This window comes from Callionymus lyra, chromosome 18 (genome assembly GCF_982586985.1).
Source record: "Callionymus lyra chromosome 18, fCalLyr1.hap1.1, whole genome shotgun sequence".
NCBI lineage: Eukaryota > Metazoa > Chordata > Actinopteri > Syngnathiformes > Callionymidae > Callionymus > Callionymus lyra.
In genome coordinates, this window is record NC_141835.1 from 16551685 (window position 1) to 16569198 (window position 17514).

The 17514-nt window shown below is 42.0% G+C and overlaps 1 protein-coding gene across 1 annotated transcript in view; it reads right to left on the minus strand.

Moving 5' to 3' along the window:
• Positions 1–4996: 4996 nt before the first annotated feature.
• The window catches only part of unc79 (unc-79 homolog, NALCN channel complex subunit), a 44605-nt gene continuing 32087 nt past the window's right edge, over positions 4997–17514 (minus strand). Inside the window, exons 39-51 of the mRNA XM_087780350.1 lie at positions 15284–15369; positions 14781–14954; positions 13794–13862; positions 13617–13727; positions 9514–9618; positions 8537–8614; positions 8375–8464; positions 8140–8315; positions 6860–7043; positions 6597–6800; positions 5463–5540; positions 5355–5396; positions 4997–5287 (exon numbers count right to left, since the gene is read on the minus strand). Of these exons, the coding sequence (XP_087636476.1) occupies positions 5099–5287; positions 5355–5396; positions 5463–5540; positions 6597–6800; positions 6860–7043; positions 8140–8315; positions 8375–8464; positions 8537–8614; positions 9514–9618; positions 13617–13727; positions 13794–13862; positions 14781–14954; positions 15284–15369 (1586 nt within the window). The 3' untranslated portion in view covers positions 4997–5098. The remainder of the gene's footprint in view (positions 5288–5354; positions 5397–5462; positions 5541–6596; positions 6801–6859; positions 7044–8139; positions 8316–8374; positions 8465–8536; positions 8615–9513; positions 9619–13616; positions 13728–13793; positions 13863–14780; positions 14955–15283; positions 15370–17514) is intronic.

Below are 17514 nucleotides of genomic sequence, written 5' to 3' on the forward strand. Positions count from 1 at the left end.
GAGAAGTATTATACAAGAGTGGCAGGGATCTGGGACTGCAGGTGGGCCAACCAGAGCCTCTTGAATCTTTTGGGAACTTTCACAAGACTTTTTACAGGTACCAGAGCCCAAAACTATCTTGATCTGCTACTGAACGATAACCGGGAATAACAAAGTTATCGTAGCTGGTAACTTCTTCCTGTTTTCCTTTGAGCTAAGAAATAGTCAACTGAGATCTGTTAAAGTACCTACGAAACAAACAGTTGGTCTTTGTACGAATCCTAGTCCAATTCCGATGTGAGCAGCTAGCTTGGTCTCTAGTTGTGCCACAGTAGGTTCCTATTGGGTCTGTACTCTAGATCCGATCTGATATTCTAGATCAGAATCAGGTGCAATAGGGATCAACATGGTTGCATAAGAGATGGGCAACAAATTCCCTGATATAATGAGCTCTCATTTATTTCTGAGGTTACATTTTGAAACCCACCCGCTATTGAGGAAATGTGCAAAATATTAGGTAGGTAGGTAGGTAGGTAGGTAGGTTGGTTGGTAAGGTAGGTAAGGTAGGTTGGTAAGGTAGGTAAGGTAGGTAAGGTAGGTAAGGTAGGTAAGGTAGGTAAGGTAGGTAAGGTAGGTAAGGTAGGTAAGGTAGGTAAGGTAAGGTAGATAGGTGGGTAGGGTAGGTTGGTAAGGTAGGTAAGGTAGGATAGGTAGGGTATGTTGGTAAGGTAGGTAGGTAGGTAGGTAGGTAGGTAGGTATGTAGGTAGGGTAGTTAAGGTAGGTAAGGTGGGTAAGGTAGGTAGGTAAGGTAGATAGGTAGGTAGGGTAGGTTGGTAAGGTAGGTAGGTAGGTAGGTAGGTAGGTAGGTAGGTAGGTAGGTAGGTAGGTAGGTAGGTAGGTAGGTAGGTAGGTAGGTAGGTAGGTAGGTAGGTAGGTAGGTAGGTAGGTAAGTAGGCAGGAAGGCAGGTAGCTAGGTAGGTAGGTAAGTAAGGTAGGAAAGTAGGCAGTAAGGCAGGTAGCTAGGTAGGTAGGTAGGTAGGTAGGTAGGTAGGTAGGTAGGTAGGTATGTAGGTAGGTAGGTAGGTAGGTAGGTAGGTAGGTAGGTAGGTAGGTAGGTAGGTAGGTTGGTTGGTAGGTAAGTATGTAGGTAGGTAGGTTAGTAGCTAGGTATGTAGGTAGCAATCTTAAGCAAAAACCAAAAAACAAGTTAAGTGACACCAGTAGAGCACAATAAAATTAAGGAGAGAGAGAGAGAAACATCCTAAGCGTTCTCACCATCAGCAGATCTCCCATCGTCTCGCTTCTATGGCAATTTCACATTGTACGAATCCTAGTCCAATTCCGATGTGAGCAGCTAGCTTGGTCTCTAGTTGTGCCACAGTAGGTTCCTATTGGGTCTGTACTCTAGATCCGATCTGATATTCTAGATCAGAATCAGGTGCAATAGGGATCAACATGGTTGCATAAGAGATGGGCAACAAATTCCCTGATATAATGAGCTCTCATTTATTTCTGAGGTTACATTTTGAAACCCACCCGCTATTGAGGAAATGTGCAAAATATTAGGTAGGTAGGTAGGTAGGTAGGTAGGTTGGTTGGTAAGGTAGGTAAGGTAGGTTGGTAAGGTAGGTAAGGTAGGTAAGGTAGGTAAGGTAGGTAAGGTAGGTAAGGTAGGTAAGGTAAGGTAGATAGGTAGGTAGGGTAGGTTGGTAAGGTAGGTAAGGTAGGATAGGTAGGGTATGTTGGTAAGGTAGGTAGGTAGGTAGGTAGGTATGTAGGTAGGGTAGTTAAGGTAGGTAAGGTGGGTAAGGTAGGTAGGTAAGGTAGATAGGTAGGTAGGGTAGGTTGGTAAGGTAGGTAGGTAGGTAGGTAGGTAGGTAGGTAGGTAGGTAGGTAGGTAGGTAGGTAGGTAGGTAAGTAGGCAGGAAGGCAGGTAGCTAGGTAGGTAGGTAAGTAAGGTAGGAAAGTAGGCAGTAAGGCAGGTAGGCAGGTAGGTAGGTAGGTAGGTAGGTAGGTAGGTAGGTAGGTAGGTAGGTAGGTAGGTAGGTAGGTAGGTAGGTAGGTAGGTAGGTAGGTTAGTAGGTAAGTATGTAGGTAGGTAGGTTAGTAGGTTAGTAGGTAGGTATGTAGGTAGCAATCTTAAGCAAAAACCAAAAAACAAGTTAAGTGACACCAGTAGAGCACAATAAAATTAAGGAGAGAGAGAGAGAAACATCCTAAGCGTTCTTACCATCAGCAGATCTCCCATCGTCTCGCTTCTATAGCAATTTCACATCTACAAACTGGTCTCTCTGACAAGTTGTTCTTCTGCAGCTTCGTCTAACGTGACGCTCTGGTTGAATAATTTAGCTCCGCGTCCCGCCGCTGAACCTCATGTTGAATCTCAGAACGCGCCGGTGATGATGCATAATGAAGTGAGAGCGAGAGAGAGAGCTGACCTTCACCATCTTTGAGGAGCCCTCTCGCCCTCTGGTCCTCTGGTCAGCGTTAATTAGCCTCCGCGGCGGCAGCTGCTGGATCATCAGGTCCATCTGCTCCTCCAGGCCGGCCGGGGCAGCTCGCGGAGGCGGGACGTTGGGGATATACCTGCAGGAGATCCATGGGCTGCTGCTAATGAAGGAGCGGACAGTTCAAGCCGACAGATGCGACCTGGGGGAGCGAGGGACGTGAAACGCACACTTCATGTGCACGTCGACACACTTGGTAGATGATGGACTCTTTGAGGAGCCAAGTCGAGAGGTTGATGAGGTCGTTGACCGACTCACTGGACTGAGGGTCACCAGTTTGTGTGTGTGTGTGGGAGTGTGTGTGTGAGTGTATGGACGAGGCTCTCATCATTACACCAGCGATTAACACAAATAAAGAACAACTAAACAAGTCTCCATCTTCACTTATAAGAAGACTTGTGCTGTGTCTCAAATCGTACATTGTCTTACAGTAAACTGTAAGATAATGCACCTACTTGCGAAGTGTGCAAATTTGGACAGGGTAGTACTGTCTCAAATCTGTAGCTACACACTTCACACTACAACACACCAGAAATGACTACTTTTTAATGCTGATCGCAACCAGCTGTTGGAACCCTATCACCAACACTTGACAGCGCTTTTCGCAAATTGAAACAAGTTATTAAGTTTGTCTTCATTGTGTTAATATTATTGTTGTTGTGTTGTTTTATGGTAAATTGAGTGTCTTCTTCTCAACTACATTGCGTCATCTATCTCACTAAGATGGCGGCCGTTGAGGGTGGAAAGTTTCAATCGAACCACACTCAGTTTTCTTGGCGTTTGAGTGCGCCAGTTGACATTTTCGCACACAGCTCAGTGTGAACGCACTTGTGTACTCAAAATATAAATGTAAGCGCAGAAGTGCGTGATATGGGACACACCATTGATTTTTAATATACGCTAATATGCTAACGCTAGCTTGGGGCGCCACCCGGATTCAATGGAATAATTATATTATAAATAGTTTGAATCTCAACTGACGAGAAGACTTTGGTAAAAGAATTAAAAGTATAAAATGCTAGCTTAAGTAGCCCAACGTTGCCCGGGGATTTTTTTAACAAAAAATGAAAAATTCAAGGCCTTGTAATTTAGTTGACATGATTGTATATACTTTAAGGGGTGCTAGTAAAAAAAAATTCAGCCTAGTTAAAGGAAATTTGACTTTTAAAATACACTGTAACTTGCTTAACTTTTGAGCTATTATTTTGAGCCTATCCACAACCTAATTGTATTAAGGGAGTAGTCAGCGAACAACCATTTTCTGTCTTTTTTGTCTTTGCAGATGAGGCCAAAAATAAGACACACAGCAGTTTAAAGTAATATTTGCCCACAAAAACGTAATTGTTTTTTGTCTTACCTATGCTAGCAATGCTCGTTCTGGTGTGGAAATACTTCTGAATCTGTCAGAAAACTTCATTACATGCAGTTCCAGGTGCTGCTGGGTAATGAGATCCAGGCGGTGCTGAAGACCAGAACCAAGGTCTGGGTTCTGGTGGGCTTTTCCATCTCAGCTGTCATGTCATCCGTTATTCCCCGACAAGAGCCCCGTGCTAATGCGGTTAGCGCTCGCTACAAAGCTTAATCATAACAAACAGCATTAGCCTGAAGCTAATCGTGTTAGCTCACAGTGAGCGGGAGGGGAGGGGGGTGAAGGTGCTCAAAGGAGGGGGGGGACCAAAATAGTCTTGTTTAATGTCTGGCTCCACCTGATCGAGTTACGGAGCCGCTGATCGATCGGCGCTGGGATGGAGAAGGCGGCGTGACTGACGGGTCGACAAGAATCAGGAGTGTTCCCGGAGAGATCCTGGTTCTGGACCCGGCCGGTAAAACCCGAACAGGTGATTGGATCAACATTTATGGTAAACGGAGACATTTTCGGTATCGGCCGGGACATCAAAAGGTCGACAAATGCCACATTTGAATTGCAGGGGAAGAGAACTGGAACTTTCTGGTCCAAACAGAACAAAAGGTGTCGGAGGAGAAATGTCAGAGCGGCGGAGAGAGTGACTCGCTCGAGCAGGTATGAAAATGTAAAGGTTTTCGACTGAGAACAGACCCGTTTAATCAGCCGGGTCACCAGGTACAATAGAGAATAAGTCACCCAATTTTCTCCAGTGTTTAAGGCACTCGAGCACTGAGGTGTAGAAATATGTTGGGCAAAAATCTAAAACGGACATTCAAACCAACAGGTGTGTGACATGAGGTGAAAGAGGAAGACCCGGAAGTTGCAGAGAAAGTTATTGACCAGAAGGGCGGAAGTGAATCAAGTGGTCTTAGTGAGAGACTTCAGAGAAGAAGAGCTGTGTGGTCACCTGGAGGGGGCTCAGCAACAGGGGGACTCCTCATGGAATATTTCATGATCCCTATGGAATACTTGTTTCTGGATTCCAGGTTCGGGTTTCCATTGGGCCTCTCTCTGGTTCAGGTGGATCTTGTGGACTCTAACGAAACCTTTGGACCAGAAAACCTTCAAATGAACAACAGGACTCTTTTCGTAACCAACACTGGTTTATATAAATCTCCTTAAATAGAACAGTCACTTGAGAAAACCTAATTCTTTACAATCTCATACACGTCCCTGTACAAGAGTTCTGGTTCTGGACTCGCCGCCTCACATGGGGTAGAACTGCGAGGCGGCCTCCGACGACTGGATCTCCACCTGGGCCATCTTGAACTGGGTGCACTGCAGCCACTTCCTCAGGGCGAAAGGGGGCGACCCTGAGGCAGGCCCCTGCAGACACTGGTGGTTGACCCGGTTCTGGATGGCCTGGAGACGCAGCTGCAGCCCGGCAGACAGGTGCTACGGGAGAGGAAGACATTAGTTTTTGGACGGGTCAGATGGTAAAGATCTCATTCCTGGGTCTCACCTTCAGGTTGGACTGGATCATGGGGAGCCACATGGGAATCAACTGGTGAGAGAAAACAAAGGTCAAGAAAGACATGTGATGATGAGAAGTGTGGGTTTGAGTTCTGACCTTGACGAAGATGGTGGAGTTACACTCCTGCAGCGCCTCCATCAGGCTGATGACGTGAAGACAAACCATCTCCACCATCTGAGGAAATACACATTTCTGTCTCACTGAAGTTGGCTTCTAAATTTCTCTCAGAGGCTGAACTGCGCTTTCATGGCATTGCAACATTTCAACATATACTTCAATAAACTATTGTAGCATAAAAGTCATTTTACATTGCTCTGGGAATTTTAAAGTTTAAAATTATGTTTTTACTTCTGTTACTGTATGGAAGTAAATCAGTGCGACCAGAATACTGAACCTAACCTTCCAAATATTGAAACTATTTATTTTTTATACAAATAGTGTAATTTTTAAGCATTGATTCAAAAAATAAAATTATTTAATTAGATCATTTCTAAGATAAAGATTTTTTTATTTCTAGTGCGACCAGACAATACCAAAGTAACAAAGTGAGTTGGTCTTGACTGGTGGCACCAATTTACCAACATTTCTTTATTGAATTAAAAATTATATTAATTGATGGAATTAAAACGTTTTGGATTTAAAATTACAATTGAAAATATTTATTTTAAAAATAAGTATTTTTTTTTTAAACGTAGTACAAGTAATAAAAAAAAGAATACATTTAAAAAGAATCTATGTCTACTTTTATGTTTCAAAATTTTAATTTCAAATTTCAGATTATTTAATTTAATTATTTTTTAAAGTGAAAGGTTTTTTTTAATGAATTGATTTATTTATACACATATAGTGATTCCAATAATTCAAAAATAAATTCAAAATTTTTCTATCATTTGAATCCAATATATATAAAAATATAATACATTTTTTATATTACGACCTAGATTTTTTAATTAAATTGAGAACATTTATTTTACAATAATTGGTATTAGAATATCAAACTGTAAAAGAAAATGCTTATATTTTGAAAATATTCTTTTTTTTTATTCAGTTGTTTAAAAAAGCTAATTCCTTTTTTTTCGTACACAAATTATTATGTTACTATTCAATAAAAATAATAATAATTGAACAATCCAAAATTTTAATTCAACCAGTCAATATTCTAGAGCTGATATACTTCCATACTCTTGTGGACAGTGTTGCACGTGTAACTCTAGGGGGCAGCAGACTCACCACTTTGTTGTGGGCCATGAGCTGGAGGATACTCGGCGTCACCCGACTCCAGAACTCCAGTCCGGTGAGGATGGCACTGGAGGAGAACTCGGTCTGGTTCTGGTTCTGCAGCGACGGGGCGGCGGCGGCCTGCTCACAGTAGATGGTCCATAGCTGGGCGAACATGAAGGCGTGGAACAGGGAGCACATGTGCAGGACTGAGGTCTGCAGGACATAAACAAGAGTGAGCCTCTCTGAAGTGTAGGGACGATTCCGCTCCAGACCTTGGACTGCTCGGGGAAGCCGATGAGGATGACGATGAGGTGGTCCGCGATGTGGGAGCCGGCGTCCAGAGGGATGGGCATGCAGGACGTGGAGCCCTGGTGGAGGGCGCAGTGGGTCAGCGAGCCCAGGAGCAGCCATGACAGTTGACGGATGTGAGACACGCACTCGATGAACTCTTTAGGCCTGCGGCGACAAAAAGAACCTGTTGAAGTCCAGGTCCAAACCATGGTTCATATCTTAGACTTGTGTTATGGCCTGACTACGATTCATCTAAGGGTGTAAGTAAGTAAGTAAGTAATATATATTTATATAGCGCTTTTCAAGACCAGGGTCACAAAGCGCTTTAACAATCAAAACAATACTCAAAACAGTACATACTTCAAAGATCAAGACAACACCGAGAACAACACAGGAGTTCGAGAAATTCAAGGAAAAGCCTGAACAAATAGAAACGTCTTAAGATGTTTCTTAAAGGAGTCAGTAGACTCCATCAAGCGCAAAGAGAGAGGAAGATTGTTCCAAAGCTTAGGAGCAACAGCCTGAAAAGATTTCTCTCCTCTGGTCCTGAGCCGTGTGCGTGGAACCATAAGTAGATTCTGATCCACAGACCTCAGAGACCGAGCTGGGGTGTAAGGCTGGATCAGATCAGTGATGTAAGGAGGAGCCTGACCATGAATAGCTCTGAAAGTAAGAACCAGAATTTTAAAGTTGATCCTGACGGTGTGTGTTAGAAGAACCTGATACGATACAGAGGATTCAATATATTACAATAGTGTAGTATAGTAGTGTAGTACTGTACAATAGTAGTGATATTGAAGAAAAAGCTTTCAAAACTTTAAGCAAAAGTAAACTTTAAAAGCTGATGGAGTCGACTGCATCCTCTTGTGCTCAGTCATCGCCTAGATCTTGAGTGATTTCCTTTTTTTTTAGCTGTGGGGGATGTAAGAACTGCTGCCATCTAGAGGCCAGAAGTGGAATTAATTGCAAAACACAAAACATATTTTATACACAGTTTAATGAAATACAAACCATAATAGAACTTAATAAAAAAAAATATATATATATAATTTGAAAGCGAAGAAAAGTGAGGGGAGTTTTTAAATATTCATTCCGTATCATTGAAAAAATACCAATATTTTCTTAGTTTCAAGTTTAAACTTCTTTTTGAAAGTGAAATAAAATATAAGTTCTATAAGATGCATTAAAGTAAAGTCTTGATCTGACAGACCTGTAGACGTTTACGTACTTATTGCCTCTTTAATGACTTCGGGAAACTCACCCCTGCTGCATGGTGGACGGCGGGTGGTACAGCCAGGGTAGGTAGCGGACCACGGCCTTGTTGTCCCGGTGGTTCCCCTTGCTGATCTCCATGGCGGCCACCTGGGCCAGACCCACCTTCAGGTTCCCGCCAAAGGTGTCCTCGTGCAGCGGCTGACAGCAGGCCTTCATGTGGCTCTGTGGGAACCAGACGTGAGTGACGGTGAACTCTTGACGGGTCAGAACCAGATCCTCACCTTGAGCTTGGTGAGCGTGTGCATGTCTGCGATGAAGTCCAGCAGCTCGCTGATGTACTGCCTCATGCACTCCATCGCGGCCGTCGTGCACTGAGATCGCAAGAGTGTGAGAGTCTTGACCTTCTGCCGGCTCTGATCAGCCTGAAGAATCTAGAGTCTTACCCCGGGCAGCGTGGTAATCATGTGCTTCTGGATGATGGTGGACTCGGCCAGACGGGTCCCGATGTCAGAACACACAAACTGACGGAGCAAAACTTTACTGGACGAGTTTCTAAAGTCACTTTCAAAACAAGTTAGAGGCGACGAAGACGGACACTTGTGGAGCTCCATTTCTAATGAACAATATCACTTTTACTTCCATTGAAAGTCATGGATCGGGTGATAAAACTGCTTTTGTCATTAATCTAAATTATTTGAAATTAAATTAACATTTCTCTCATTAAATTAAATATTCTTAATACTATTTTTGCTTCAAACTTTATATGGAACTATTTCATGATTTGTATAATATACATTATGTAATATATTATATACATTATAATGATATATAATAATTGTAGATTTCCAGGTATATTTAAATATACTTTCCTAATAATGTATATTTGTATTTATGTGTATCTTAATTTTACTCAATTTTAATTTCACATTATTTTCAAAAATAATTCTTACATAACTTTAATAATGAATTTATTGAGTTTGTTTGGGTTCTAAATTGGTTTTAATTACACTTTTGCTGTCGTATTGATTCCTCTTAAACATCAACAATTATTTTTTACTTGTTCTGTGAGCATTTCTGATAAATAATAATTAAAATAACATAATTCAGTCTTTTTTGTCATATTTTTGTTTGTTTTTCTGGATTGTTTGTGATTTAAATTTTCTAAATGTCTATTTTGGTATCAGATGTTTTATGATTGTTTACAGAGTTCTGCTTCATTTTGTTCATGGCATGCAAGAAAGATTTGGATTTCCATTTGTGAATACAAGCTTTATGTTTGCTCACTGAACTGCTCATCACAGGTCCTACAAAATAAAAGCTTGGACTCAAATGAGATTTTGTCATCATCAAAAGAGCAAAATGCAGTCTTTTGTGTCGTTGCTCTTGTGTAACCCGGCTCGTGTCCCGGAAAAGCCTTTACCTGGACCAGCAGGAGCAAGTTTGTGTCGGGCAGGGAGGACTTGAACTTGAGGGCCTGGAGAAGCTCCATCACGACGGTGCGAGACATGTAGAACTTATCTCTCTCCTGGAGGTGAAGAGCGAGACGAGTGAATGTACTGATGCAGCAACACTGCCCTTTTCTATTATCGCTCGTCTTAGCCTGAATAGAAGAGGAGCGACAGGCAGCCAGGGAGGGAGACGGGGGGGGGAGACAGACAATGGTGAGGAGTAGATTTAGGCCAGTCCAGATCTCTCCTCCCAGAGTCCCAGGCAGCTCAGAAGAGGCTGTCAGGCTGCCGTGTCCCCCCCCTCGAGGACAGCCGGCTCTCTTTGTTCAGCTCTTCCTCACAAAGCCCAGCTGCCTGTTTACAAACCACACTGTCGTCTTACGCCTTCACTTTGTCCTCTAATTTCTCGGATCTGAACACCTGAGCTCTTACCTACAGCTCATCCACCTTCCTCCTGATCCGCCTACTTATCTCCATAGAAACCACATGATGCACATCAGCGATGAAGTTATTAGAAAAACAAGGTCAAAAACAACCAAAACAGATTCCAAGACAATTTTAAGAGACAGTCAAGACACAAACTATCTATAGCTGGGACATTTCTAAGACGCACTAAATGTGATGGGACAATGTAAAGAGAAAAAGAAAGGGGTTTATCTGAATACATTAAATTAACTCAAGGTTCATCACCTCTTCTATCAGAACATCTAGTATGGAAGGCAATGTGGGACTTTGAATATCATTTTCCAACACTGAGTTTTTTTCAAAATCTGACTTTGAATTTGAAAACACTTCCAGAGCTGTTGTTTTTTGCATGTTTTGAATGCCTGAACGACTACAGTGTAAAATTCAATGCAAAAGTAAAATTAAGTGTAAACCAATTAAACTAAATAAACATGAATTAATGTTCCAAAAAAAAAGAAGTAAGTAAGTAATTTGTATTGCTATAGCGCTTTTCCAGACCAGGGTCACAAAACGCTTAAACAATCAAAACAATACTCAATAAAGTATATACTTTAAAGATCAAGATAATACTGAGAACAACACAGGAGTTCCAGAAAAACGAGGAAAAGCCTAAACAAATAAAAACGTTTTAAGATGTTTCTTAAAGGAGTTAGTAGACTCCATCAAGCGCAAAGAGAGAGGAAGATCGTTCCAAAGCTTAGGAGCAACAGCCTGGAAGGATTTCTCTCCTCTGGTCCTGAACCGTGTGCGAGGAACCATCAGTAGATTCTGATCCACAGACCTCAGAGCCCGAGCTGGGGTGTAAGGCTGGATCAGATCAGTGATGTAAGGAGGAGTCTGACCATGAATAGATCTAAAAGTAAGAACCAGAATTTTAAAGTTGATCCTGAAAGAAACTGGAAGCCAGTGAAAGTTTTAAGGTTCGGAGAAATGTGAGTTCTTCTACTAGAGCGGGTCAGAATTCTTGCTGCAGAGTTCTGAATCAACTGCAGGCGAGACTTCTCCTTCCTGTTTAGACATGAAAATGAACAGTTATAATAGTCCAGGCGAGAAGAAACAAACGAATGGATTACAAGCTCCAGATCATGTTCCGACAACATTTTCCTAAGTTTAGAGATTTTTCTTAGTTGAAGGAAACAGTTTCAGTTCAGTTTTCTACAGTGTTGAACTATATATATGAATGAAAGTAGAAGTATAAGAAGATTGGATGTAAAATGTGTCGGACAATATCTAATATTCAATGTTACATAAGGTCAAAAATGCAAATAAGGTAAAAAATATGGAAGTAAATGTGTGCCATCGGAATTTGAATATAATTTTTTTAAACACTGAATTTTTCAAGGATCAAATTCAAACTTCAAAATTGAAAAATATAAATTTCAAGCACTGTTGTTTTTATCAATGCAAAAAATAAATCAGTGTTAAATCTAAGGTGTAAAAAGTATATACCGTAAGAGAAAAACTTGGTGTAAACATATGTAATTAAAAAAGAATAAATGTTTAAATTAAATGTTTAAATTAAATGTTAAAAAAATTTGGTGTAAGAAATTCGACGTCACGAATACGAGACTCATCGATTCAGCATCACGCGTGTTGGTTGCCCTGGCTCACTCATTCTTCCTGTGACCTTTGTGTGATGTCACAGCGTAATGTTACATTTAATGGTTCCCACTCAGTATTTTTTTTACATTTATTTTTTAACAGATTGCATTTTACACTATTTGTATTCATGCATTTCAAATAAAATAGACGGCAAAAAATAAAATTGCTTGAAATTTGATGGATTTTAAAAGTCCAATGCTGATGCTGTAAAAATTCAGTGTTAGAAATAAATATTCAAAGTCCGATGGCACACCATTTTCTTTCTTCATCTAGGTGTCACCAGGTCAAACGGAGATATCACCGAGGTCTCCTTCCATTTGCCAGAGCACGTCTCTCTCCATTCAGCCCCAATTCTACTCTGAGTCTCTCTTGGATGACTGAGCTCCTCACCTTATTCCTAAAGGAGAGTCCAGACATCCAGCGAGGAAAAATCATATATTAAATTGTATTTCACTTTATTTAATTTGAATCTATATTCAAGTCATTCATTTTCACAGGGTGTTCATAACGTGTTGGTCAACATATAAAGAAGTATAATTCCTCACTAGAATAATGGGATTAAGTGTACGTTGGTTTAAACTTTCAACCGAGTCACTTCAGATATCAATCGCAGGTCGGTCAAACTCTGTGATAAAAAAGACTTGATGTCCTTAAATCTGCGGTGGACACCCGAGCCGGATCCTCGCCCCGGCTTCCCAGAACCCGGTCTCGCCGAGCAATCGCGCCGGCGGTGACTCTGGGTTTTTTTAGGAGAGCGGATATTAGACGATGAGGAATTGAAGCGGGTGAAGGAAATCAATACTGCAGGAGACATAAAGCACCCGGCGTTGACAGGGCGGGAGGATTGAGGATCCATCTGGTCCGGGCGGTGCAGACAAGCCCGGCTCCATCTCCGCCTCAGACAGCCACTCAGGAGCTCGGCGGACATCCTCGACCCGGGCGCTCCAACTAATCATGTTAATCAATACCGGCTGATTGCCTACTTAATCATCGGTGACACGCGGCCACATTTCTGGCTGACTAGAGAGTCGGAGGAGAAGGTGCGGCGACCAAAAGAGTGATGACCCCAGAGGCCCCCGCAAACTGCATCTCGACGTTTTTATCACCGCTAATTCCCCTGAAAGGTTTAACCCTTTCAAGAGCGGCTGGATAAAAGAAAAATAATGGTTTCTTAACCCTTTGGGGGTCATGTGACTAATGCACAATGTCCCTGAGGTGATCCACAAATGTGTTATTAAAGCTCATGAAGTCACGTCTGCCTCTCAAGCAAAACATCAGACCATCAATTGTAGAATTATAAAATAAATGGTTGAGGACCAATTGGATCCAATTAAATATATCCATTAATATGCAGCAAAATAAAGATAATTATAAATAATTTATTATCCATTCATTAATCTTGGACTGACAAGAACGCAAAGAGGTCAAGACTTTCCTCTCGCTCTGGGACTTTTCCAGCTCATCCTGGAGAACACTAGGTGTTCCCAGACCAAGCAGGAAACATGCTCTCGTACCCTGGGATCTCGTCCAAGTAGCCTGGATCATCTCCTAAGAAAATCTTCAAGGAGAAGACATCCTAAAAAGGCGTCTAAACCACCTTAACTGGATTTAGTAAATGGAAAAGAATGTATTTTTAGTTCAAGATGTTAGTTAATCATTAAATGATATGATATTTTGTTATTAACTTAAATTCAATTAAATGGCTTTAAATTATTTCTAATGGTAAATAAATATTTGAAAGCATATTTGGAATATTTGTCTGACCCTAGAGAATGTGGGCAAAGGGTCACCAGTGGCCCCGGAGCGCAATTTTCTGAGATTGAAAGCATTAAAAAACACTTATTGTTGCCCAAATGCAATAGTTTCAGCTCACATCCTACCCATTTCAGCATCACAGCGCCCCCTCAGGGATCACCACAGAGGTACAATGACAATAAAAAAAAGAAAAATCTTGAGGAGATGGATTTTAGGAAGAAACTGTCAAGAAAAAAAAGGTTCCTTCTCGTACCTTGTTGAAGGCCTTATAGCAGAGTCCACACAGCTCCACCAGGTAGGAGAGGCTGAAGATGCCGTACTGGATGACAAAGCTCAGCAGTTTGGAGAAGGGCTCCAGAAGACTCTGAGCGGTGGAACAAAGGAAGGTAAGTCACACCCTGTATGATGGATGTTTGAAAACTGAGCTCACCCGCGTTGCATTTGTGGTTGGAATCTTCAGGAGGCAGATGATGATCCTCAGACTTGAATCCATGGGACACTGAAGACACATGAGACAAATTCCAGTCATTTTTAACCAATGTTTTTCAACATTGCATGATTGAAACGATGCCAAGTTAAATCAAAATAGATTTATATTCATGTTGAATATGGATGTCAACAATTATTCAAATACTTTCACGTAGAGTGAGTAAAAACTGAAGAAGAACACAAAGATAATTTTTAAGAATTGAACTCAAAGCATGAACAGATAATATCATTAATTCCTGGCGAATAAACATTTTGTTCGGCCGCCGTGACTTAAACTGCTAAAAGATTTCAGCCCCTTGAGTGATTAAGTTATACAACCATGTTCTAGACTATATGTTTTACAACTAACACCCTTGTAACACTGACATGTTCTGTTACAAAGACACGGTTTCTTTGAGTGAAATCCCTCTAACCACTGTAGGAGTCAAGATTTCCCCTTTTTGGTAGTTAGATATTAGTTTTATTACATTTTTAACCAAATGCAATGAAGTGAATACGACACATTTTGTATCTTTGTACATGTTGAAAATTAGAATGTCAATATAACAATAAAATATCGTTCATAATATCAGATTTTCATTCATATCACCTGCAATAGTTATGTAAGTTACATGGATCTGACAGGATGAAGGTTTTATTTTCATTTTAGATCTTTATTCACTAGAGTGACAAGTAGAAATGGCACCATAGAATGGCCCAAGTATGTTTATGATAATGGCCATGATCTTAACCACTGTGGCGAGCGTGATCCGAGTGTGGTCAGCGCACTGATAACTGGCACTAATGTGACCTTGTAGGTCAAAAGCGTCAAGAGTGAAATCAATTGGCATCTCCAGAATCAGGCTGATTGTACGAGACGAGGTCACTGGTGGACGCTCGTCCTTCGCCGCGTGATCGAGTTACAGCGTGTCGGAGGAGCGGCGTCTACCTTCAGCGGCAGCACAGAGGGCAGTTTGGTCAGGAAGGTCTGGAACTGGTTGCAGATGGTGGTCCACAGGTTGCTGGGGGAGTCCATGGGCAGAGCCTCCATGAACGTGGCGATGTTGTCCAGGCAGTGGAGCATAGTGCCCCCTGCTGGCAGACTCTTCTTGTTGTTCAGACCCTGGGGAGGGCAGAGAGGCGTTCATCATAACAGGGTTATATAATGCGATACTTGTAGCGATAGCTCAGTCCTGATCAATCGCTCATGCAGAGAGGGGGCGCTGGAGTTCAGACGCTGATGATAACTGGCAGCCGTTCTCGCCTCAGTGCGTTCTGATCTGTGATTTTACTCTACAGTGATCTCGTATCGAGGTAACAGGGGAAAGGGAGGGGGTGGATGGGGGGGGTCTCTTGGACTCGGAGAAAAACTGTTTCACGCCGTGTTTAAGCGCCGACGCAGGGTCGTGGGTTGGGCAAGAGCTCCTCCTGGTGGTGACGGAGGGAACTCACCTCCAGCAGCATGTTGAGCGCGCAAACTGAGCTCAGCTCGTTGAAGTCGATGAGTGAGCAGGCCAGGGTCCTCAAGAAGCTCCCATCTGCAGCAGGAGGAGGAAGCATTGAGTTTGAACATTTGAAACACTTATATTTGGATGTACTTTGGCGACATGTTTTTATTTTACAGCTGTAGAAATGTAAGAAAAAGGTGCTGAGTGAGTGCTACCAAGATAAGTTAAATTTTTAACATCTGCTTTTACAAACTCAGCAGTCCAAAATCTCACCCCCTTACAGTGAACTCAGCTATGTGTGCTTTTAGGAAATTTATACGGGGGAACATGCATCCCTTTGACTGTATTTATGCGTCCCTCATGAGGTAAAAGATCATGTAGAAAATAATCTGATCGGTAACTAAAAATTGTATTTTGTGTTTTGTTTTTTTTGTTTTTGAAACACCACCATGATTTTTTTGTTTTTTGTCCTTGCTTTTCATTTGTTATTTTTGGGGAGGATTTTTCCTCAAAGAATTTTAAAGTTAATTGAAGAAAAGTTTAGGGAAATATGCCTATTATCACTTATATTTCATTTTATATATTTTTAATGTAACTTATTAGCTTTGTTATGAAAAAAAAGTCAGGGCATAATAACATCTAAAACGTGTTTGAAGTTGTTTTTTTCCCCTTTTTCTATTGGCTTGCAGTCCCTTACAACAATCCGAGTGTATAATGAGGCCCCTGGGGAAATGTAATAGCTGCTCTTTACTCATGTGCAGTGGTTTCCATCCAACTTCATAACCAGCTCAAATCAAATCACCTCTATGAAAAATTCCAATCCGGTTTCCTCCTCTCTCACAGCACAGAAACACCTCTAATCAAAGTCACCAACGATCCTCCGATGACCTCAGACTCCACATCCCTCCTCATTTTTCTCAACCTCTCCGCTGCGTTACCATGGACCACAACATCCTCCTCCACCGTCTCCAGCACTTCAATCTCTCTCTGACTCTCTGGTTCCACTCCTATCTCACTGACAGGCCCGAGCACTCGGTCCTGGGGGATGCTAAATCTCGCCCCCACACTGTCACCTGTGGGGTTCCCCAGGGCTCCGTGCTCGGCCAAACCCTCTTCACCATCTACATGCTCCCCCCCCAGGGGTGCCGACATCAGGCATGCCACTGTTGCTCGTCTCAGCTCCTGACTGGAGGAGATAAACACATGGATGAGTCAAAACTTCCTGCAGCTGAATGGCTCAAAAACAGAAGCCATCCAAACTTGTACTCCTCAACAACTCCGTTCCTCCCCCATAACCTCGCTTTTTTTGGCCACAACATTCCCCTCTCTCCCTGTGTTACTAACCTTGGGGTAAGTTTGACCCCAGGCTCTCTTTCGACAACCATGTCACCCACATCTGCAAAAACCTCCTTCTTCCACCTCGGTAACATCTCCAAACTCCAACCCTTCCTCTCCCTTCCAGGTGCAGAGTCCATGCCTTTGTCTCGTCCAGGTTGGATTACTGTAACGCACTCCTCGTTGGGATCCCTGCCAGGATCCTTCAAAAGCTCCAGTAAGTTCCGAAGAGCGCTGCGAGGGTCCTGATGAGGGTGCGGAAGTACGAGCACCTCACCCCCATCATCCACTCCCCTTCACTGGCACCCCATCTCTGCCCGCATTGAACATAAGGTCCTCCTGCACACCCACCACCGTCTGTACGGTGAAGCCAAAACCTAAGTTTTTAGAAAAGTTTATCGCTAATTTTAATATCTGGCCTTTTACTGTCGTGTTTTTAAATTTCTTAATCTTATTTTGCCTTGTTGTACAATGAGTTTTGTTTTGAGACCTCGTTTTTAATCTTACCGTCTACCCTTGTACTGTTGTGTTTTTAAATTTTTAAATCTTGTTCTACTGTGAAGCGCTTTGAGATTTGTAAGTAAGTAAGTCATTTTTATTTGTATAGCGCTTTTCCAGACCAGGGTCACAAAGCGCTTAAACAATCAAAACAATATTCAATAAAGTATATACTTTAAAGGTCAAGATAAAGCTGATAACACAACAGGAGTTCCAGAAAATCAAGGAAAAGCCTGAACAAATAAAAACGTCTTAAGATGTTTCTTAAAGGAGTCAGTAGATCCATCAAGCGCAAAGAGAGAGGAAGATCGTTCCAAAGCTTAGGAGCAACAGCCTGGAAGGATTTCTCTCCTCTGGTCCTGAACCGTGTGTGAGGAACCATCAGTAGATTCTGATCCACAG